This window comes from Labeo rohita, chromosome 10 (genome assembly GCF_022985175.1).
Source record: "Labeo rohita strain BAU-BD-2019 chromosome 10, IGBB_LRoh.1.0, whole genome shotgun sequence".
In the NCBI taxonomy this organism is placed as follows: Eukaryota; Metazoa; Chordata; class Actinopteri; order Cypriniformes; family Cyprinidae; genus Labeo; species Labeo rohita.
This window is the reverse complement of record NC_066878.1, coordinates 21,785,227-21,808,728: the sequence shown is the minus strand read 5'-3', so window position 1 is coordinate 21,808,728 and position 23,502 is coordinate 21,785,227. Positions and strand designations below refer to the sequence as shown.

The following is a 23,502-nucleotide window of genomic DNA, read 5'->3' as shown; positions in this document are numbered from 1 at the left end:
CTGCCTGTTTAGTCCCGCCCACTGATTCTACATCACTGCCTGTTTAGCCCCACCCACTGATTCTACATCACTGCCTGTTTAGCCGATTCTACATCACTGCCTGTTTAGTCCCGCCCACTGATTCTACATCACTGCCTGTTTAGTCCCGCCCACTGATTCTACATCACTGCCTGTTTAGTCCCGCCCACTGATTCTACATCACTGCCTGTTTAGCCCCGCCCACCGATTCTACATCACTGCCTGTTTAGTCCCGCCCACCGATTCGACATCACTGCCTGTTTAGCCCCACCCACCGATTCTACATCACTGCCTGTTTAGCCCCACCCACCGATTCGACATCACAACCTGTTTAGTCCCGCCCACCGATTCTACATCACTGCCTGTTTAGTCCCGCCCACCGATTCGACATCACTGCCTGTTTAGTCCCGCCCACCGATTCTACATCACTGCCTGTTTAGTCCCGCCCACCGATTCGACATCACTGCCTGTTTAGTCCCGCCCACCGATTCTACATCACTGCCTGTTTAGTCCCGCCCACCAATTCTACATCACTGCCTGTTTAGTCCCACCCACCGATTCTACATCACTGCCTGTTTAGTCCCGCCCACTGATTCTACATCACTGCCTGTTTAGTCCCACCCACCGATTCTACATCACTGCCTATTTAGTCCCGCCCACTGATTCTACATCACTGCCTGTTTAGTCCCACCCACCGATTCTACATCACTGCCTGTTTAGTCCCGCCCACTGATTCTACATCACTGCCTGTTTAGTCCCACCCACTGATTCTACATCACTGCCTGTTTAGTCCCGCCCACTGATTCTACATCACTGCCTGTTTAGCCCCACCCACCGATTCTACATCACTGCCTGTTTAGTCCCGCCCACTGATTCTACATCACTGCCTGTTTAGCCCCACCCACCGATTCTACATCACTGCCTGTTTAGTCCCGCCCACTGATTCTACATCACTGCCTGTTTAGCCCCACCCACCGATTCTACATCACTGCCTGTTTAGTCCCCACTCACCGATTCTACATCACTGTTTAGTCCCAACCACCGATTCGACATCACTGCCTGTTTAGTCCCACCCACCGATTCGACATCACTGCCTGTTTAGTCCCACCCACCGATTCGACATCACTACCCCTTTAGTCCCACCCACCGATTCGACATCACTGACTGTTTAGTCCCACCCACCAATTTGCACACGTAGTGTAAATGACAAGAAGCGAAGGCAGGTCTACACAGAAACCAAACAATAAAGATCTGAATACGACAAGACGCTATGCAGTGCCAGGTTGAGGAAAAACAGTCATTGCATCGCCTTCCTTCTGGTCCCAATGTTAGAAAAGAGACCGTCAGTAAGAACTTGGTCCTTTGTTACTTCATTTTACCACGGATTCGTTTACAAACAAGGCACAATTCGACACAGGATTTTCAGAAAGATTGAAACTAAAAGACGATGCTGTGCCGACTATATTGGATCCGACTGTAATGTTGCAACACACACGTGTGAATAACTGTTTTTATTACATGGTCAGTACTGCTTTGTCTGTTATTACAAATCGTTTGATATGTACTGAGTACTTATGTGTTCATCTGTGAGGGATGTAGGCTGGCAAACATGCACAACTATTAGCCAATCATAGCAGTGGGCATTTACGTTCGAGTCCATGATCCTCCATGCCTATGCAAACAGTGTTGAAATGAGAGGGGTCAAAACCGGACAGAAAATAGCCTATTACTTCTATGTTTTGATGTTTTTGTATGTAAAAATCTTGATGAGATTATAAGTGGACCTCAGGGAACAGTGCAAAATAATAAAGGGAAGTTCATGACCTCTTTAATAACTTATTATTGACGTTGATTGTTTGTGTAAGGTTCTTACCTCAGACCAGTAGCTGGAGCCGATCGGACGGTAGCGTAGTAAGTAGGTTAAAGGAAAACCGGGCATGATTTCATCCGGCCAGGATGAAGGACAGCTCCACTTGACCAGTAACTGAGTGGGCTGACCTTCCACCTGAAGAACTATGACATTCTCTGGAGGATCTGGTTTCACTGAAACCACAGAATTACAGACATCAATTTGTGTTGCTAACTAAATGCTACTCTGAAGAAATCTGTAAGAAAGTTGAGGTGGATAAGTGGACATGTGTAAACAAATTTCAAAACTCTATTATAATACAAAAATATATGAAAGATGAATGGATCTGATAACATTATGATGGCATATAAACTCACAGAGTTCATGAGCGTCTATCTGGATGATGGTGGAGTTGGATCCCAGTGGGTTGATTTCGGTGATGTTCACCAGGAGCTTTGAGGTCCAGAATGGTGGGTTATTAATTGTACACTCATTTACCCCAATGTGCTCCTGCTCACAGGGCTCCACTTCTCCGCCTTTAACTCTGTAGAAAGCAGCAGAATGAAGGAAGTAAATACAATGCCTTGCAAAAGTATTCATACACACTGTTTTAAATAACTTTTTTCCCCACATCAGTTTACACTCCATACATCATAATGACAAAGCATAAAAACAGATTTGTGACAACTTTGCAAATGTATTAAAAATAAACACTGAAATAAGTACACTGCATAAGTATTCATACCCTTAACTCAGCACTTTTACAGCCTCACGTTTTTTCTTGGTATGCTGCGACAAGCATTGCACATCTGCATTTTGCAATTATCCACCATTCTTCTCACCCCTTCACCTCTCAAGCTCTGTCAGCATGGATGTGGGCTGGCAGACATTTTCAGGTTTCTCCAGAAGTATTTGATTGCGTTTAAGCCAAGGCTGTGGCTGGGCCACTCAAGGACATTCACAGAGTTGTCTATAAGCCACTTTTGCTTTGTGTTTACGGTCAATGTCCTGTTGGAAGGTGAACCTTCTGTCCAGTCTGAGGTTCTGAATGCTCTGAACTGGGTTTTTATTAAGGCTATCTCTATATTTTAGTGCAATGAGCTTTCTTTCTCCTCTGACAAGTCCCTCAGTCCCTGCTGCTGAAAAACAGCCCAAAGCATGAGGCTGCTACCACCACACTTTACGTTTGGGATGGTACTCTGCAGGTGATGAGCAGTGCTTGGGGGGATCTGAGGGTCCTTTAGGTGTTTTTTTTGCAATATCGATCTTGTCTTCACTGAGGAGAAGACTGGGTTTGGCCACACCGCCATAAAGCCCAGGTCAGTGCAGTGATGTTTGTCCTTCTGTAGGTTTCTCCCATCTGCATATATGATCATGAAGCTCAACTAGAGTGACCATCAGCTTCTTGGTCACCAGTCTAGCCAAGCCCCTTCTCCATCAATTGCTCAGTTTGGTCAGGAGGCCAGCTCTAGGAAGAGTCCTAGTTGTTCCAAGTGTCTTCCATTATGGATAATGGAGGCTACATGCTTCTGTGAACCTCCAATGCAGCAGATTTTTCTGAACTCTTCTCCAGATGTGTGCCTTAATGCAATCCTGTCTCTGAGCTCTACAAGCAGTTATTTTGACCTCAGGGCTTGGTTTTTGCTCTGACATGCATTTTCAGCTGTTAGACCTTTTCTGAGAGGTGTGTACTTTTCCAGATCATACTCATTCAACTGAATTTGCCACAGTTTAACTACTCAAAGTGTAGCAATTTCAAGTGTCCCAGAAATGGAATAATTTCAGTTTTTTATTTCTAATAAATTTGCAGTTGTTACAAACCTGATTTGTGCTTTGTTATTATGGTGTATGGAGTGTAGATTGATGTGGGGAAAAAAAGTAATTGAAAGCAGTTTAACAAGGCTGCAACAAATCAGGTGCCAATCTACGCCTGATACAACATAATAACAAAGCAAAAAAAGAACTGTCACAACTTGCAAGTAGCGTTGAAAGAGCCGTCGCGTACAGGCTCACCACCACCTGGAAGCTTTAGGAAAACAGCGAATGGTGGGCAGTATGCATTTAAAGTGGTAAATATAGAAGGAATATATCATTTATATGTGCCTAACGTGGCGCTATAACTATAACTGGATATTGGCATGTAGATGTCTTCAGGTCGGCACTTTTATCAAACATATGTGACCCTGGACCACGAAACCAGTCATAAGTGTAAATTTCTCAAAACTGAGATTTATACATCATCTGAAAGCTGAATAAATAAGCTTTCCATTGATGTATGGTTTGTTAGGATAGGACAATTTTACATCTATTTGAAAATCTGGAATCTGATGGTGCAAAAAAAATCTAAATATTGAGAAAATCACCTTTAAAGTTGTCCAAATGAAGTTCATAGCAATGCATATTACTAATCAAAAATTATGTTTTAATATATTTACGGTAGAAAATTTACAAAATATCTTCATGGATCTACTTAATATCCTAATGATTTGTGGCATAAAATAAAAATCCATAAATTTGACCCATCCGATGTATTTTTGGCTACTGCTACAAATATACCCGTGCAACATAAGACTGCTTTTGTGGTACAGGGCCACATATGAAGTTTGGTGCAGATTGAACATGGTATGTTGAACATGGTAGTGTAAAGCATGACATATATTGTTGCCAATAGTTGGCGCTCAGGCCAGGACTCTTACCAAACATGTGAAGTTTGGTGCAGATTGGACATTGCATGTCTAAAGCAGAACTCCACTTCCAGAACAACAATTTACAAATAATTTACTCACCCCCTTGTCATCCACGATGTTCATGTCTTTCTTTTTTCAGTCGTAAAGAAATTGTGTTTTTTGAGGAAAACATTTCAGCATTTTTCTCCATATAATGGACTGATATGGTGCCCCGACTTTGAACTTCCAAATGGGCTTTAAATGCGGCTTCAAACGATCCCAAAATGTAAACGGTCCCAGCCGAGGAAAAAGGGTCTTATCTAGCGAAACAATCAGTTATTTTAATAAAAATAATACAATTTATATACTTTTTAATGCCAAACGCTTGTCGTGTCTTACTCTGCCTGGACTGTTTTTGTTCCGGTTCAGGACAGTTAGTGTATGTCGAAAAACTCCTCATGTTCTCCCTCAACTTCAAAATCGTCCTTTATCACTGTTTTACCTTTTTTGTTAAGGGTGTTTGATCTTCTTTGCATGTTCACTTTGCAAAGACTGTGTCTGTACTTCTGCAGCGATGTAGGATGATTTTGAAATGATTTTTGAAGTTGAGGGAAAAAATACGATTGGAGTTTTTCAACATACCCTAACTGTCTTGAACCAGAATACACAGAGTTCAGGGAGAGAAAGACAAGACGAGCGTTTGAGAATAAAAAGTATTTAAATTGTATTTTTTTAATGTAAATAACCAATCGTTTCACTAGATAAGACCCTTCTTCATCGGTTGGGATCGTTTACAACCGCATTTGGGATCATTTGAAGCCGCATTTAAACTGCATTTTGGAAGTTCAAAATCGGGACCCCATATCAGTCCATTATATGGAGAAAAATGCTGAAATGTTTTCCTCAAAAAACATATTTTGTTTACGACTGACGAAAGAAAGACATGAACATCTTGGACGACAAAGGGGTGAGTACATTATATGTGAATCTTTGTTTTGGAAATGGACTTCTCCGTTAAGTTAGTGTAAAACAAGTCATTTCCTGTTGCCAGCAGGTGGCGCTATAACATCGAAATTTGTCAGGCCACGGACACGCCCTTTAACGAAAACTCAAGATCTTCACAATTTAATGTCACAAAGGGCTTTAGATTACACTGACCAAATTTGGTGTTGATCTGTTTTAATCTCTAGGAGGAGTTTGTTTAAATACAACACCTGCAACATGACAAATCTTGCAGAGAAAATTCCCGTGCCGGGGAACTTTTTTGTAGGTACTGGTGTGTTACATGTGTCTACCAAATTTCATACATGCATATGAAACACAGCTCAAGAGGCCCTTCGTTGATGTTTTATAAGTGGCGCTATTCAAAATTCTGAAATTTTTCACCACGTTTGGCATGTGTGCAAAGTTTCATGTTTTCAAGCACCTCAAAAATGTGAATTTATACCATTAACTCAGTATTTAATACCTAAAGCACCTTTACAGCCTCAAATCTATTTGGGTAGGATGCAACAAACTTTTAATATCAGTGATGTTTGTCCTGTAGGTGTCTCACATTTCCAGGCCAAGTCTAGGAAGAGTCCTGGTTGTTTCAAACTTCTTCCATTAAGGGTAACAGAGACTACATGCTTATGTGAACCTTCAATCCAGCAGAATGTTTTCTGTAATCTTCCCCAGATGTGTGGCTTGACGCAATCCTGTTTCTCAGCTCTACAGACAGTTTTTTTGACCTTAGGGCTTGGTTTTTGCTCTGATATGTATTTACAGCTGTTAGAGTTTTTTATTAAGACGTGTGCCTTTCCAAATCATACACATTTAATTAAATTCGCCACAGGTTAACTCCACTCGAAGTGTAGTAACATCTACAACCTTTGCCATTATGGTTTATGAAGTGTAGATTGTTGTGGGGGGGAAAAAAAAGGTAATTTAAAGCAGTTTGCAACATAAAACATGAAAAAAAATGAAGAGGTATGAATACTTTTGAAGGCACTGTAAAATAAATAAATGAATAAGCAGTTTATTCTACATAAAACGAGATGAGAGCGCACCTGTAGGACGTTCTGTATAATGTGGGCAGGTGTGTTGTCTTCGTTTGTACCCAGGAGCAGTAGATGTTCATATGACTCGGCACACGGCAAGAAACTCTGACAAAATGAGGTGGATCTAACAGAAGAGGAAGACAAAAATGTCTCATGAGATAACTTTAGATACAATACGATTTATCTGTGAACATCCAAACGCACTGACTGCACAAGACAGTTGTTTAACTCAAGCACTGCCTTTTAGGACATGAGGAAACGTGGTGCGGAAGACTAAACTTCAACACACTCTAGAACCAGCAATCTCACCCTTCCTATCAGGAAACTGTGGAGCTGTGATGCGGAGACTTCCTGTCAGAGGAAGTGCCTTGAGTTAAACAGAAAGGGCGTACAACTGCACACTTTCTTAATCTCCCAGGGTACAAAGTGTTTCCTTTTTACTAGAACTATCCACCATTTCCAGCACCGTTTCACCATTTTAGCACTACCGGCAACCTGAGGGATTGTGAGACACATTCAACACAGATGCCAATAATGCTCAATTATATAGTTACAATTATATTCAAGCTCTTTACTATGTTAGTCAATGCATCAGAATGAGTGTGCTTATTTAAAGCATTATAAAGGATTATGAAACATAATAATTTAAAATGTACTTTAAATTAAAAATGTGATACGTTTGCATAGAAGCAGGATTTTAGAGGCCTCAAGCACACAGATGCACTTCTTGGATGTATGATCTAAGATGAGTCAAGAGCTTGAGTCAAAGTTTATCAGATCCTTTATGTTTATGTTGCTACAACACCGTCATTTGTTTAAGCCAAAACCATTCGTTAGATGACATTTTCAATCAGAAGTAATTGAACTTAGTCATGGTAGATGCCACATTAAATATAATGATAATAAAAACGAGGTTGTGAGGGATAAACATGCAGTCTGTTCAATTCGACTGGTTCAATACGACTTGAGGTCAGTCAAGAGCATACAAAAAAATCAAATAAAATAATGAATCACATGCAAGTAAATAAGCCTTAAAAATAAATCTTAAATAAAAGCATAAAAAAGCATAAGTAAATAAAAAATTAATAACTATCATTAAATAAACACAAATTATAACTAAAATAAATAATAGCATAAATAAAAATAAAACATTTAATGAATTAATTAAGCATCATTAAATAAAAAAAAACACAATAAAAACAATAAATAGCAGAATTCAAAAGCGTAAAAGCATAAATAAAAACAAAATCTTAAATAAAAGTATAAATAAGCAGATAAAAGCATAATTACACAAAAACTTAAATAACAATCTTAAATAAAGCATAAATAAAAAGCATAAATACAACTATAAATAAAAATAAGAAAGTATAAACAAATACATATGTTTAATTAATGAACTAATTGATTGATTAAATTATTGATTGATTAATAAAATAAAAACAATAAATAATAGCATAAATATGCAAATAAAAGCATAATTGCACCAAAACATAAATAAAAACTTTAATAACTAAAATCTTAAATAAAAAAAAAAACTAAATTTTAAATAAAAGCATAAATAAAAAAAATCAAATAAAAGCATAATTAAACAAAACCTTAAATAAAAAGCTTAAATAATTACAAGTATAAGTAAACAGCATAAATACAACTATAAATAAAAATAAGAAAGTATCAACAAATAAATGCCAAATAAATTTAATTAATTAATTGATTGATTGATGCATTGACTAACGAAAAAAAAAACAATAAATAATAACAAATAAAAACAAAACCGTAAATAATAGCATAAATAAATAAGCAAATAAAAGCATAATTACACAAAAAATCTATAAATAAATAAAGTATAAATAAAAAGCATAAATACAACTACAAATAAAAAATAAGAACGTATAAGCAAATAAAAGTGTAATTACACCAAAACATAAATAAAAACTTAAGCATAAATACCAATATAAATAAAAATAAAATAAAATAATAACTAAAAGTATAAATAAATAAATGCAAAATGCAGAAATGCAGAAATAAAGAAAGTTATAGTAAAACCTTTCCAATAAAAGCAAGCACTGTTTCTCACAATAGGCAAAGTTAGGCCCCCAGAAACATTACAATAAATGATGTATGTTTTTCTTTTTTTTTCTGTGTTGTGGGGGGTTGGTGCATCATGTTGTAACCTATAGTTGTCCTTAACACTAAATTTAATATGGCATCTACTTTTGCGCAATTCCTTAAACCCCTATTCTCAAATATTACATCTAATGAATCACATTGTGAGTCAAAACACGAAACAAGGGACTCTTGTATCATTGCAGTTGACTTACGGCCCAGACGGAGTTTGATGGACTGCAGTAAAGTTCCCCGTTCATCATGGCAGCTGTAGTTGCCTTCCATGGAGTGTGTGGAGTTCAGTAGCGTAAGCGAGCCCTTGTGCGTTTGCCACGTCGGTACTGAGCTCCCATTGAACCGCCATTCCACCGGAGACCTGTCGAACCCATCCAAAACTCAGAGTCAACAACCACCTTCACCTGCAAACCTGCTCTAATCAAAAACAGACCTGCAAAATACCCGCTATCAACCTCAAGTGGACCTGCGTATCGTGTTACTCATTTGTGGGTTGTGCAAATCTTATTTCTGGCACTGGGATTCTCTTGGATAGCGTTTTTGCTGGCAAGAAACGTGCATTTATATGAAATACGAGGCTGGCCAAAATCTGAGGCCGGGGAATCGAGCCCCCCTTCCCACAGTAAATAGCCTCGACGTGTCCAAACCCTATAAGGACTGGCCCCGTGCCCCAACAGAGGGTGGTTAAGCACACTATTATCACTCTTTACAGGAAAGCTTAGCCCTGGAGTCTAATGGAGCTTCAGCAAGGCTTAATATAGACTGGACAACGTACCCGCCGTGAGCACCTCCGCATGTCAGCGTGACCCTGGAGCCCAGTCCACCGAACTGGACGTCTGAAACTGAAAGCAGGAGACATGTGAGCTGTGTGCTATTCCAGAAGTGACAACAGGCATTTCATCAAGTCATTAGGTTATCAACCAGCCAATGGTGCTGGGATTTAGACGGAGCACTGGAGGAGTAGGTTTTGTAAACAATGCACTGCTGTAATCTATATAAAATAAGTCAAATAAAAAGAACATAATTAGGGCAATCAATGTTAACTTGTTAATCGCATGCAATTTACTATTATGTATGTATTAGTTTGGCATTTTAATGGCAGTACACCATTTGTAGGAGCGTGTGAAATCCGTTTTATTTTTTCCCAAATTCCGTTTTTTTCCGTTATTTTTTCTCAACTTTGTTTTATTCTTCTTATTAATCAAAGAGCATGTCTAATTAATTAAAATCATGAAACTTACACAATTTCACATCAATTTAATAAAGGTTTGACAAAAATGACATGTTTAGGGCCCCATGATAGGTTTTATTTTTTCTCACCATATGTTTTATTGTTATCAAATTCTGTGTAATTATTTGAATGCATACTTAATTTATTTAAATGCATTCTTAAAATAGCCTTATGAAAGGTTTTTTTTTTTACCCTCAGAAATTCTGTGTTGTGTATTTAAAATGTTCTGGTTATTAAATGAAGGCATAAAACATTAATTGGCATTTTTTGGCAAACAATGAGAATTTACTATTAAAATTAAAACATGGAAGAAACGTTGTGTGATTATACCCTAAAAATTCATGTTTGTTTCATTTTAGTAGTAGTAGCAGTTAGGGGTGTCAAGAGACACTTATCCCACGAGACGAGAAGAGATTTTTAAACTTTTCTTAAGAAATCCTCAATGATGAAATATATAGGGAAAATAGTCTTTTATTCAACTGTAAAAGACAAAATGCAAAAAAATGTAGGTGCATTTTGAACTTTATGAAATTAAACTTCCATTTTAATGAATTATATGCAGTAATAAACAACATTTAAACAAGAGCTTCACGATTCTGGATAAATTGAGATTCCCAGTTGTTTTTAATAAATTGGAGACCATGATTCTCTCACGATTCTGGAGAAAAAAACTAACCAAAATAACGTAATTTACTAGTGGTTCTGATAAACTGTTCATTGCTTAAGTCTTTTAAAAACATAATTCATTAAAAAAAAAAAAAAAACATTCAATGGAGTCAGTGTCTCACTTCATTAAGACTTGTTTGACTATTGAAATCTCCTGAATGAATGATTCAATGACATGTTTTAAACGGGCAGTTGTTGGATAAGCGTTACAATACATACAGGTGTTAAGATACTTTTGTTTTGATGTCTACTGTAGACAATAAGTGTTTATACCCAAACTATAAACTTTTATCCCTGTACTTCTATTATTTAATGTCTGTAACACAGAAATAATGATTATAATGTGGTACATGATATAAATAACAAAAAAAGACTGTTTGTGTTGCTCTTTCTGCTTTCACATTTACCCCGACCCTCTGATTCATTAACATGAGCAGCGACAAAACCTGCTTTCCACGCTCCACTGACACTGGCGATGTGAAACAGTCCTAATAGACATAGATAACTCGTTTTCATTCAGGAAAATGATTAATCGTGCAGCTCTAATGTAAACATGAGATATCGTCGCGAGATCCGACTGGTTCACGAGATCTCATCACATCCCTAGTAGTGATATATTTATGGCACAAAGTTAAACCAGACTTTTATTTTGACGGGTTGTCGTGTCTTTGTTGTGAATATGATATGACGCTAGTTTTCCTAAAATGGAACGGTCAAATGCTCATGAAGTGACTCTCAGCAGATGTTGTTCATGTGTTTATGTCCTCATTTAGTGAGACGACAGATGCTGAAATCACTGTGAGCGTCATGCGCGCTTCAGTGTGTGTAGTAAACAAAACCGCTCGTCTGCTCCATTCATTAAAACAGAGACACGCAGAACGTGCAGGATTCACATTTAAATGGTATTTTTGCAGCGTAATATTTACAGATACTAGTCCATATTGCGGTTTGGTTTCAGTGTAATGACCTACTTTTGATTAATTCATTCAAACTTTCAAACATTCAAACTCCGCATCATTCAGTAAATTCCGTTTTTATGACTGGATTCCAAGACTCCGTCCACGTTTTCCTTATCGGTAATCATAGGGCCCTACATTTGTGACCCTGGACCATAAATCCAGTATTAAGTCGCTGGGGTTTATTTGTAGCAATAGTTAAAAATACATTGTATGGGTCAAAATTATTGATATTTGTTTTATGCCAAAAATCATTAGGAAATTAAGTTAAGATCATGTAGATATTTTGTAAAATTCCTACTGTAAATATATCAAAACTTAATTTTTGCTTAGTAATACTCATTGCTAAGAACTTTATTTGGACAACTCCAAAGGCGATTTTCTCAGTATTTTGATTTTTTTGCACCCTCAGATTGCAGATTTTCAAATAATTGTCTCTCGTCCAAATATTGTCCTATCATAGCATGTAACCATACATCAAAGGAAAGCTTATTTATTCACCTTTCAGATGATGTATAAATCTCAATTTGGAAAAATTGACCCTCATGGCTGTGGTCCAGGGTCACATTTATACATGTATTGATTCATAATTAATTCACAGAGGGTCTCAACTGAAATATTGCCTACGAGTGAAACATCATCTTCATCATGTATAAACACCCTTATACATGTAAAAATAAGATCAAAAAGTGGTGGGGAAAATGCATTTTTGTTGCTGATTTGCATGATTTGGTGTACTTTAGAAACATAAAATGTAATTATGTTTAGATATGTAAAATTACACTGTCATTATACAGTTTACATATGCATATACCACAAAAGACTCACATACACGCAGGCTAATAAACATTTTGGTTTAGTGATAGTTGTTTATGAGTCCCACAAATTCATTGTTTTTTTTGTTTTTTTTTAGCATTTTTATGTATTTGAACCCTTTCCAACAATGACCGTATGATTTTGAGATCCATATTGTCACACTGAGGACAACTGAGGGACCTGATATACTGATCTTCACTGGTGCTACCCATAAAGAAGGTGACACCAGTAACAGTAACACGAGTGACAGTTTTCATTTTAGAAAATGGCTGCTGCAAGGTATCAAACCACATGTAATCAATCATGGTATAGCAGTTTAATCCATTTGTATTCTAGCTTTTTACAATTCCCTAACAATAAAGTAGGTCACACCAGTGACTTCAAGTAAAAGCTTCATATGAAAGCATGAGATAAATGAGAACATTTCTGGTAACTGTAATCAGACAGTGGGCTTATCATGAGCCTTTCTTATAGAGCTTTAGGTAATAGAATTTTTTAATTTTTTTGATGATTTTTATTTCAAAATAAAAGACTTTTGTTAAACGCTTTTGTTAAACACCAGTGACAACTCCAGGGGACCACTATTTCCATATATTTTATAATATTTATTCAGCATTTTGTTTTAGTTTTTATGCCATTTATATCATATATTTGATAGTTATGAATACATTATTGCATTTTAAATAGGAGAAAAAACAGTTTTTGACCTCAAAAAAAAAAAAAAAAAAAAAAAAAAAAGTTCCCTCTGTACATGTCCGTGGGGGCGAGCGGTTTTGTGGTGCTTGGAATTTATATAATTAATAATTAAAAAAAAAAAAATATATATATATATATATATATATATATATATATATATATATATATATATATATATATATATATATATATATATATATATATATATATATATATGTATATATATATATATATATATATATATATATATATATATATATATATATATATATATATATATATATATATATATATATATATATATTGCCATTGATGGCTCAAGACATAATGACATAACACATTGTTTAATTTTAACCCCTTAACTGTCAACCCCCATTTTTGACATGAAAGTGCACAATCCAAACTTAAATTAAATTCATGAATGCTTTTTAATACATACCTAAAGTTGGTCTCTTTTTAAAGAAGACAATCAGCAGAATATTAAGAAAAAATCATTTAAAAAATGAAACTATAAAAAAAAAAAAAAGTTATAGAAGGTTAAATTTACTGTAAAGAAATTGTACTGTACTATTTTATATTTTTATATAAAATAAATATTTTACAAAATAGTTATAAATCCAAAATTGCTATAAAATTAAAGCCTCCTGTTATGATGTAGATTTTTTTGAGGTACACTCTTAGTCTTAGTCTTAGACCTTTCCAATGATACAGTTAGTCATGATTAGATTTAATTGTAATAAAGTGAAGGCATCCCGCTAGCAGGACGATGACAGTTAAAGGGTTAAAAATATAAAGAAATTGTAACCCTAAAGTGTTTTTCAAGTGTAATATTTCTGTAAACGCTAGGTACAAAAAAAATAGACATTTTCATAAAATGACCCATTTATTAAATGAAGTTTACTTATTTATTTAATATAAAATGATAACATTTCGTTCTGTTCTGTAAAACTTTTCTGCTGCCAACTCGTTTCAAAAGTATACATACTGTTAAACAAGACTACACTTTAAAGCCCTTAAAATAAATACCATTTCTGAAATTGTTTAACCAATACATATTGCATCATATTTTCTTTGTTTGCCATGGGATACAAAAGGCATTTTCTCAGACATGCTGTGACTGACAATAGAACCATAAAATACACCACAATGCAACATAATTACAAAAGTCATTTAACCCCCTGGGCCTCTTCAGTCATTTTTGACCGAAAAAAATTATATTTTGAAATTTGAAAAATTATAGCTTTATCAAAATGAGATGACACTTGGTGACTTTTGTTGCATTACCTATGTGAACACACAAAAAAATCATGGACATGATTCGGACATGATAAAGGGTCACAAAAAAAGTCTTATGAGCTTACATGACATTACACAAGTTTTTATTTTTTTAATGACACCAAATGGCACAATTACCACTTTAAAAAAAAAAATGGTTTTAACATGAAATGTTGCATTTATTGAAAAACAATAAAAATAATTATATAACTAAACATAATAATAATTCTAATGGGAAAAATAGCTCATTAAAATTGCATAAATATTGCATATTGTCATAAAATCCCCTCAAAAGTCTAAATAATAATTAAAAAATATTATTGAACAAAAATATTTTACAAAGATTTTCCTGAAAAAAAAACAAAAAGTTACATTTCAAGGCTTCGGTAGTGTGACTCCTAAGCGAAGAGGCCCAGAAGGTTAAGTGGGATTAGCGACCATAAAATATATTTTTAATGCTACGTTGTTACTAAAATGGTCATTTCCTTGCATATTTTGTTCTATTACATTTTATATCTTTTTATACTTGCTATAAAATAGGTAGGTTTAGGTTTGGGGGTAGGTTAAGAGGTCTAAAAATCTAAATCGCTTACCGATAAAATTATATAAAACCATTGATAAAAATATCTTAATGATATAAAAGATTCGTAAATGTTTTACTTTTATTTTATTTTATTTTTTTTGTAAAATACACTGTTATTTCACATTTTAAATGTTCTAATTATTACTTGGAATACACTTCTGTGTCATCTTGTATTATCTGTGTCAAATACCTGTGCAAAGAATCATGGGAGCGAAAAGTGTCCGTCAGTTGTACTCTTTAAAATGCTTAATTCTAAAAGAGCTCTTTTGCAGTGGCCAGTTTTGAGCACGACCCTTCAATATGGCGGCCATGATTGTTCTCACTACAAAGTGCCCCTAACGGGAATTTATCCCATTTGGAACACTGTGGTTGATGACATCAAAAAACAGCCAGGCCTGTTCTTGGCCAGAACGAGTTGAAAAGTGGAGCAGACTTTGTGCTGACATTTAAAAGTCAGGCTACGTGAGACTATAATGCAATTATTTTTTGACTATAGTTCAACGACTTGAAATTCTATGCAGCTTGACAGGAGTCGCTTAAAACTGCATCATCCGTTCATCATTATAAGGCTCGCAGTGAACCTATAGTGAGAATCAAGGTGCTTACATTACTGTGTTTTTCTGCCTAGTCAGATTTCAGTATTTATATCAAACATTTACTGCCAAGAGTTAAACAAAGAGCAAACACACATGCACAGAGTCACACACACACTGCGAGTGGCGTCGATCCAGTGCCCAGAGTCTAACTGCGCTCAAGAAACACTCGTGCTCAATGTCGGCTTTCAGGAAATATTGGCAAAAGCATATTATTTGAAATCCCACCACATTTCTCAAATTTCTCCCTCTCTGGCCAGCGAAATTGCAGCCATAACACACACAGACCAAAACTGCATGCATTAATTGAGCAATCCATATATGGGGCAATGGGGAACTGGGGACTTTAAACAGAGATGTTTATTGTTCTACAAAACAAAGAAATGGATATGATCCTGGTCTGGATTAAAATCACATTTTCACATGATCAAACTTTATGCTATCTGCTCTAGTTGTTCTGTATATACCATCCTGCATCGTCAACAAAGAAACGCTGCAAAGACTTTTGATGAGCTCCATATGCTGCGCCACACATTAAGTTATCAGTCACATTTTAAACGATGTCATAACAGAAAATAGTCCTTGTAAATTGTTATAAAATTTCACAATACTGCAGCTTTACTGCATTTTCAGTCCAATAAATGCAGTCGTGGTGACTTTTGCTAAAAAATCTGAAGAAATAGGCCCTATACCAAAGATTTTATCGACTTAAAGGGGTGCTATTATGCTTTTTCACTTTTTGAATTTTAGTCAGTGTGTGGTGTGTATGTTTCGACATAAAAAAAAAGATCTACAAAGTTACAAATCTCAAAGTCCACTCCAAAAGGAGATATTTCGCTTTTAAAAAAATTCCTTTTCAAGACCTACAACGAACGGCTCCTTAGGACTACAACGTTTGTTTCCACATGCAATGATGTCACAACGTGGTCCATTAGAATATCATCAAATTAAATCCCGCCTACATAAATTTGAATTGTTGGAGGGAGGGTAGGGACAAGGTGGGGGATTAGCCTAACTTTAGTGACGCAGCGCAGAGAGCCGTTTCAATGAGCCGCAGCACGGCGGATATAAACACAAGCAGTGACTAGAGTGGCCGTGTCGGAGCCGTAACGCGCCGCAGATGTGTGCAGTGATTTATTCATCATACAGTGTAGATAATGTTAGCTTCACTTATAATGCAAGTATTTTTTAAAATTCATGAACTTGCACTAGAATAGGCTAGGCTAATCAGTGATGATGTTCTTTGATAATGTTAGGCTGCTTTTAGCCTCATGCTGGAGCTGGTTTCAGGCAAAGAAACTAAATATGTAAATAATTAAAAACATTAACATAATAATATTACGTATATGCGATCTCACAGGCTGACGATAGGACCCAACACTACTGTAGTGTATTATTTACTCGCCCTCCATGCATCCTAGTATATGACTTATATGACTTCCTTCTTTCAGACGAATGCAATCAGAGTTATATTAAAATGTATCCTGGCACTCCCAAGCTTTAGAACGGCATAGACGGGTGTTTCTCTACATCAGTCCAAAACAAGTCTAATAAAGTGCATCCATCCATAATAGAAGAAAGTGCCTTACACGGTTCCGGGGGGTCAATAAAGGCCTCCTGTAGTGAATCGATGCATTTTTGTAAGAAAAATATCCATATTTAAAACGTAAGAATCACTTTAATCTAGCCTGTGCTAACTGTTGTACCTGGAGCTTCTTTGGCAAGGGGCGTGTCAGTACTGAAACACAGTCTAAGCTGTTCACCAATCACAACGCAGTGGGACAGCTAACCAATCACAACACATTTTGTTTTTCGGAAGGCGGGCCTTCATTAAACCCAGAACTAATCAAGCCATTTGTGCCAGGCTGGGAGAAATGTATTGTAATAATGTAAATTATGTTAAAATTAATGCATTTTTTTGAACCACCAAGCATGAAAGCATGTTCTAGTACAGCCCCGAAACAAAATCAAGACTTTGTAAAAGAGCATAATAGGACCCCTTTAAACTATTGAAAGTATGATCATCACAATGCTTGGTATGCCAGTAGGTGGAAACAAATGACTGTTTAAAGAAAGTATTTGTCAATGAATCATGAATCATTCAAGGCATCATTCAAAAGATTCATTCATAAACAAACAAGTCTTTATGAATGAGACATTAACTCATTTATTAAAATGATTAAAGGGGCCAAATAAATAAATGCTAAAAGGGCCAGCTATTCTAAAGTTATCAATCACAGGAATAAACCACGTTTCATAGTTCTATTATTCAGAATTGTTATACAATTTCATAATGCTGCCTTTACCAAAATATTTTCAAAAATCTATGAAACAGACTTTGTACCAAAGACTGTATTGATTTTGGTTAAACTTTTGAAAGTATGATCATCACAATGCTCGGTATGCCAGTAGGTGGCAACAAATGACTGTTTAAAGAAAGTATTTGCCAATGAATCACTATGAATCACTCAAGAGATTTATTCATAAACACTGATTCACCCAACAGTGAAGTCTTTATGAAAGCAACATCGACTCATTCATTAAAATAGTTTTTTAAAGAAGACATCGAATACCTATTTTCCACAAGTTGATATGATTCTTTTGCGTTTTCATGTAATGTCTGCAACATACTTTGGTTAAAATTCATCAATGGTTGTGTAAAACAACACCCTTCTTTACCTTGTTAATAACAGCACTGTTTTCAGCCGTTTCAGTGCATGTCTCTTTAAATAATAATGAGCTGCTGCTGCTTACCCTGCCCCTCTCTTCCATTTTTTATGTATTCAGTGATGCGTTACCATCAAAAACAAAACTAAACCACTGCATCTTCAGTGGCTCTGATGTCACGAGAAAATGAAGACTCTTATGTTCAGTTTTACATTCAAATACAAAACACCTGCATTGCTTATGAGACATTCTAAATTTCTAAAAAAAAGTAAATAATATAATGAATTAATTATTTTTGATTTGATCACAATAAAACTGAATTTGAGAAAAATAATAAAAACGTATTTCATAGGGTCTTAAAATTTACGTTTTGTTAAACTTTTAAGAAATTGCTGTTAAATTGTGTAAGTTTCATGAAAACAAAATAGCATGTAATTTACTAGAGGTTCTGACAAAAATACATTAATATGCCAGAAACTTTGGAGTTGTGGGAAAATCGAGATCTTAATTTAGCGCCATTTCTTCTGAGGAGGTTTGGAATATTTTGAATATTTGAAAGCTGTTTGAAAATATGAAAGAATGTTTTGGGAACAGTCTCTTCTGCTCACCAAGACTGCATTTATTTGACCAAAAAAAAAAAAAAAAAAAAAAAAAAAAGTACAGTAACTGTAAGTAATGTTTATTTAACCAGGGAAATGTGACAACAAGTGTAAACGGGGCATGAATTTACATATCAGTTTACATATTTACACACATACACACAGGTGTTTTCAAAAGTGTGCTTTTTGTATTACTCCATTGTCACTATTGTTCTTGCATTCATTAAAATAAAACTTGCACATGCCAAATCTCTTTGCACATGGGTGTAGTTGTTCAGTATATTTTCATCCTGCTTCGTCTAAACAAAGACATGCTACAGAGACTTCTGACAAGTTCCATATGCTGAAATGCATATCCACATACTAGCAGCGAATGCTAACGTGGCCTGCTATCCTGGAGCACTTTGGCCGGAATAAAATCAGATCGTACCTTCATTGGTCCATATCTCTGATGTGACGTGCTCAGAGAAGAGGATGATGATTCCAGTGACTATTAGATCGCCAAGGCATGACACTAAACCGGGCATCTGCGAAGGAGAATAAAACAAGAGTTACTCAAGGGGAAGTCCCATTTTAAGAGTTAATGAGTATCATTCTGTGTAAACGGTCCACCTGCTTAGCAACCAGCCAGGTTGTGAAGCAACATAACAATTAACCGTTCTAATTTAGATATAGGCAAATAAGACACAACGGGAATACGTGCATGGCCTCGGATATTTCCATATAAACGGCACAGAGAATCAACATCTCTTCAAAACTTCCCATGAATGATAACTGATTTTAACAGCTCTGCTGAATTCTGGGAAGTTATTTTGCAAGTCTGTTCGCATTCATTAACTGCTGAGGACATTTTGGGTGATGACGTCAAATGAAAAAGGTCCGCTATCTGAAATATGGCCTTGGGGAGCCTTGTATCAACAGACTGTAAACATTTTAAACAAATACTATAACTGACAGGATACATCTGTCATACGTGCAGCTGGGATTTGCCTGGCAGGCATCGTTTTATGACGAGCGGATGCTTCTAAAGCCCGATGAAAACCAAAGCAAATGCAGGAAACATCCTCACAATCCAAAAGGTTAAGTCACTAAACCTCCCAACAAGACTCTGGAGAGTTCATTAATTCATTAACAGTGGAAAAGTATCGGCAAATAAAAAAAATGAAAGTGAAAGTTATGACCATTAAGTAACTGAGTCACAAATCTCAACTTCATATGACATTACAAAACAATAACAAGTGGGGGAAAATACAGAGAGGAAATGTTTGAAAAATTGTATAATTAGGTTACATTATATACTACATTAGTTAACATAAACTAACAATAAACCATACTTCTAGAGCATTGCTTAAGAATAGTTAGTGTTTATTCATTTATTTATTTTTTTTTTTAAGTTTTTTTCTAGTATCTATTTATATTATTTAATAAAGACTAACAACTGTATTGCTGTATTAATGACAGAAATACTACACATCTCAAAGAAATAAAAACAAGAAATAAGGATGCTAAAATGTTTTGTGTAAGAACTATAATAAAGTTACAGTATCAACAAGATCAACAAGTGCCGTAAAACTTTTTTACTTCCAAACATAAATTTGTTAATGAAATCAGTCTGTCTCAATGACTCACACATAATGGCACATCAACTGCTGTCAGTTTGGACAAGTGCTGCACCAAGACCACAACGTGTGCTGGTGATAGACACATAATCAAAACAAACAAATGACAACTTTTTACATTTTTGTTAAGAAAACTTTTAAACTGAGTTTTACTCAACATAGCAATGGCGGTTCAAGAATTAACATGTTTTTAAAGGGCCACCCAAAAATGAAAATCACCCCATGATTCACTCACCCTCAAGCCATCCTAGCTGTATATGACTTTCTTTTTTCAGACGAATATAATCAGAGTTATATTAAAAAAAAAAAAATCTCCAGGCTCTTCCAAGCTTTATAATGGCAGTGAATGGGTGTTGAGATTTTGAAGGCCAAAAAAGTGCATCAATCCATCATAAAAAGTACTCCAAATGGCTCCAGGGGGTTAAAGGAGAAGTCCACTTCCAGAACAACAATTTACAAATAATTTACTCACCCCCTTGTCATCCAAGATGTTCATGTCTATTTGTCTTAAGCCGTAAAGAAATTATGGTTTTTGAGGAAAGCATTTTAGGATTTTTCTTCATATAATGGACTTCAATTGTGCCCTCAATTGTGCTTCCAAAATGTAGTTTAAATGCAGCTTGTGTGTCATTTTTTTCGAAATGTCATTTTTTTCGAAAAAATTTGTATAATTTTTAAGCACAAAAGCTTGGGTAGCACAGGCTCTTGGATGTGCGTCCATGGGTCGTTCTTGAACGATTCGTTCATTTTGAATGCTTCGTTCATTTTGAACGAATCTTTAATGTGACTCGCGAAGAACGAGTCTCGGGGAGTGATTCATTCAGTCGCGCATGCACAACATCCTGTTAGTTTCTGTACTGGAATTAGTTCACCTGTTTTGAGTCTTCGGCTTTTTCGTGTTGTTCGTTCATCTTATTGGGCTGTCACGTGATAAAATGAATGAAATGACTCAAAAAAAGATTTGTTCATTTTGCTGAATGAGACTCAAAGGCCCGAGTCGGTAAAATGATCCAAACTGCCCATCACTACTACGAATCACGTCTACGTTCATTGTCTGTGTACTCCGGCTCAAAAAGGTGGAGTATGGCGAAAAACTCCATCTTATTTTCTCCTACAACTTCAGAATCGTCCGACACGTTGTACCTTTTTGTTAGTAAACAGCGTTTGACTTGCTTGCACTTCCTTAGTCTTTGCGCATTCGCTTTGTAAACACTGGATCTGTAGTTCCGCCTACATTCAGCGTGACCTTTCGACATGATTCAATATGTAGTGTCGTGAACGTGCATGCCAGAACCTGTACTACACCAGCTTTTTGTGCTTAAAAAGTATACACATCCCATATACACAACCCTTCTTCCTCGACTGGGATCGTTTAGAGACCTTTAAAGCTGCATTTAAACTACTTTTGGAAAGTTCAAAATTGGGGGCACAATTGAAGTCCATTATATGAAGAAAATTCCTGGAATGTTTTCCTCAAAAACCATAATTTCTTTACAACTCAAGACAAAAAGACATGAACATCTTGGATGACAAGGGGGTGAGTAAATTATTTGTGAATTGTTGTTCTGGAGGTGGACTTCTCCTTTAATAAAAGCCTTCTGAAGTGAATCGATGTGTTTGTGTAAGAAAAATATCCATATTTAAAACTTTATAAACCGTAACCTCTAGATTACGCTAACTTTTGTACGTCCGTTCACGTACACAAACACATCGATTCACTTCAGAAGGCCTTTATTAACCATTTGGAGCTGTGCTGAGCACTTTTTATGATGGATGGATGCTTTTTATTAGACTTCAAAATCTCAACACCCATTTACTTCCATTATAAAGATAGGAAGAGGCGTGGCATTTTTAATATAGCTCTGATATTATTCGTCTGAAAGATAAAAGCCATATAAACCTAGGACGCCTTGAGGGTGAGTAAATCATGAGTTAATTTCCTCATTTTCTTTGGGTGAACTATCCCTTTAACCCTGAGGTTGTTAAGCTCTAAGTTTTGTTTGTACTTAATCATTATCAATAACATGCACCCTGCATGGAAAAACTCCTTGAGCATCTTGAGATGTGCGTTTCTCCACGTTTAGAGGCTGTGCTCAGAGAAACTCAGAGTTTGTCAACATTCCGGGCAGCTGTAACCTATAACTGAGTAGCCTGATTGTAGAAGATTATGTGTAGTAGTAATCAAGGGACGCATATTCCAGTCAAAACAACACGTATAATTATCAATCCTCCACGGTAAATCAGTTTTCAGAGGGCAAAAGTCTGAAACCTACAGAGCAGTCAATACACGCTTGATTTTAATTTCCACATGGTTTAGCCATCATTATTATCTGACATCTCTTGGTAATCGGGAACATAGGAATTTTCCTCACTGCATCACAAAACGTCTAAAGCGTTTGACTTCTCGAAACCACATGCTGGAGTTGTTAGCACCAGTTTTTATGCTGCTTTATAGCAGGGCTGCAGTCCGTAATGGTTTTCGCTTACTATTAATTTGAAACACAGGCTAATAATCTCTTAAAAGTCTCATAATGTGCGCTTCAACTTTAATCTCACAGTATGCGAAGTCAATTCTGTACACGTGTGTCTTATAGTGCCAAACCTGAGGGCAGCAGTGGTTGTTCTCTGATTTGACGTAGTTTGTTATCTGGATGGCCTCCATGTTCTCTACTCTCAAGCGGCTGTCAAATTCATCAGTGAGGTGCAGCTCCTTTCACAGTCAGTAAAGAGCTTCTGCATGTTATCATCAAGCACTTGCTCGAGTCGTGTTTTTCTGTTGGTCTGATAAAGGACACTGACCTTAAAACCACTTAAAGGCTGCATGATTATTTCTACTGTGGTGGGACTGTGTAAAGCAGTTGTTTCAGGGATAAATTTTGGTCAATAATAATAATAATAATAATAATAATAATAATAATAATAATAATAGCTATTTTTATTTTATTACCTATTGTATAAATCTGTACAGTTTTGTCCGCTTTAAGCAAAATATACTGTTGACAATATGTAAAAGTACTTAAAATCTATTACCTGCCAGTACAATACTACAACAACAACGCTAGACTAAAATGTGTTAATAAATAATGTAAAAACCTAATTATTGCTAAGTGA

At 35.9% G+C, this 23,502-nt stretch overlaps 1 protein-coding gene across 1 annotated transcript in view; it reads right to left on the bottom strand.

Moving 5' to 3' along the window:
* il11ra (interleukin 11 receptor, alpha) overlaps nt 1-23,502 on the bottom strand; it is a 51,039-nt gene that overhangs the window by 9,128 nt on the left and 18,409 nt on the right. Inside the window, exons 2-7 of the mRNA XM_051121540.1 lie at nt 19,203-19,299; nt 9,466-9,532; nt 8,891-9,051; nt 6,582-6,696; nt 2,245-2,411; nt 1,892-2,061 (exon numbers count right to left, since the gene is read on the bottom strand). Of these exons, the coding sequence (XP_050977497.1) occupies nt 1,892-2,061; nt 2,245-2,411; nt 6,582-6,696; nt 8,891-9,051; nt 9,466-9,532; nt 19,203-19,299 (777 nt within the window). The remainder of the gene's footprint in view (nt 1-1,891; nt 2,062-2,244; nt 2,412-6,581; nt 6,697-8,890; nt 9,052-9,465; nt 9,533-19,202; nt 19,300-23,502) is intronic.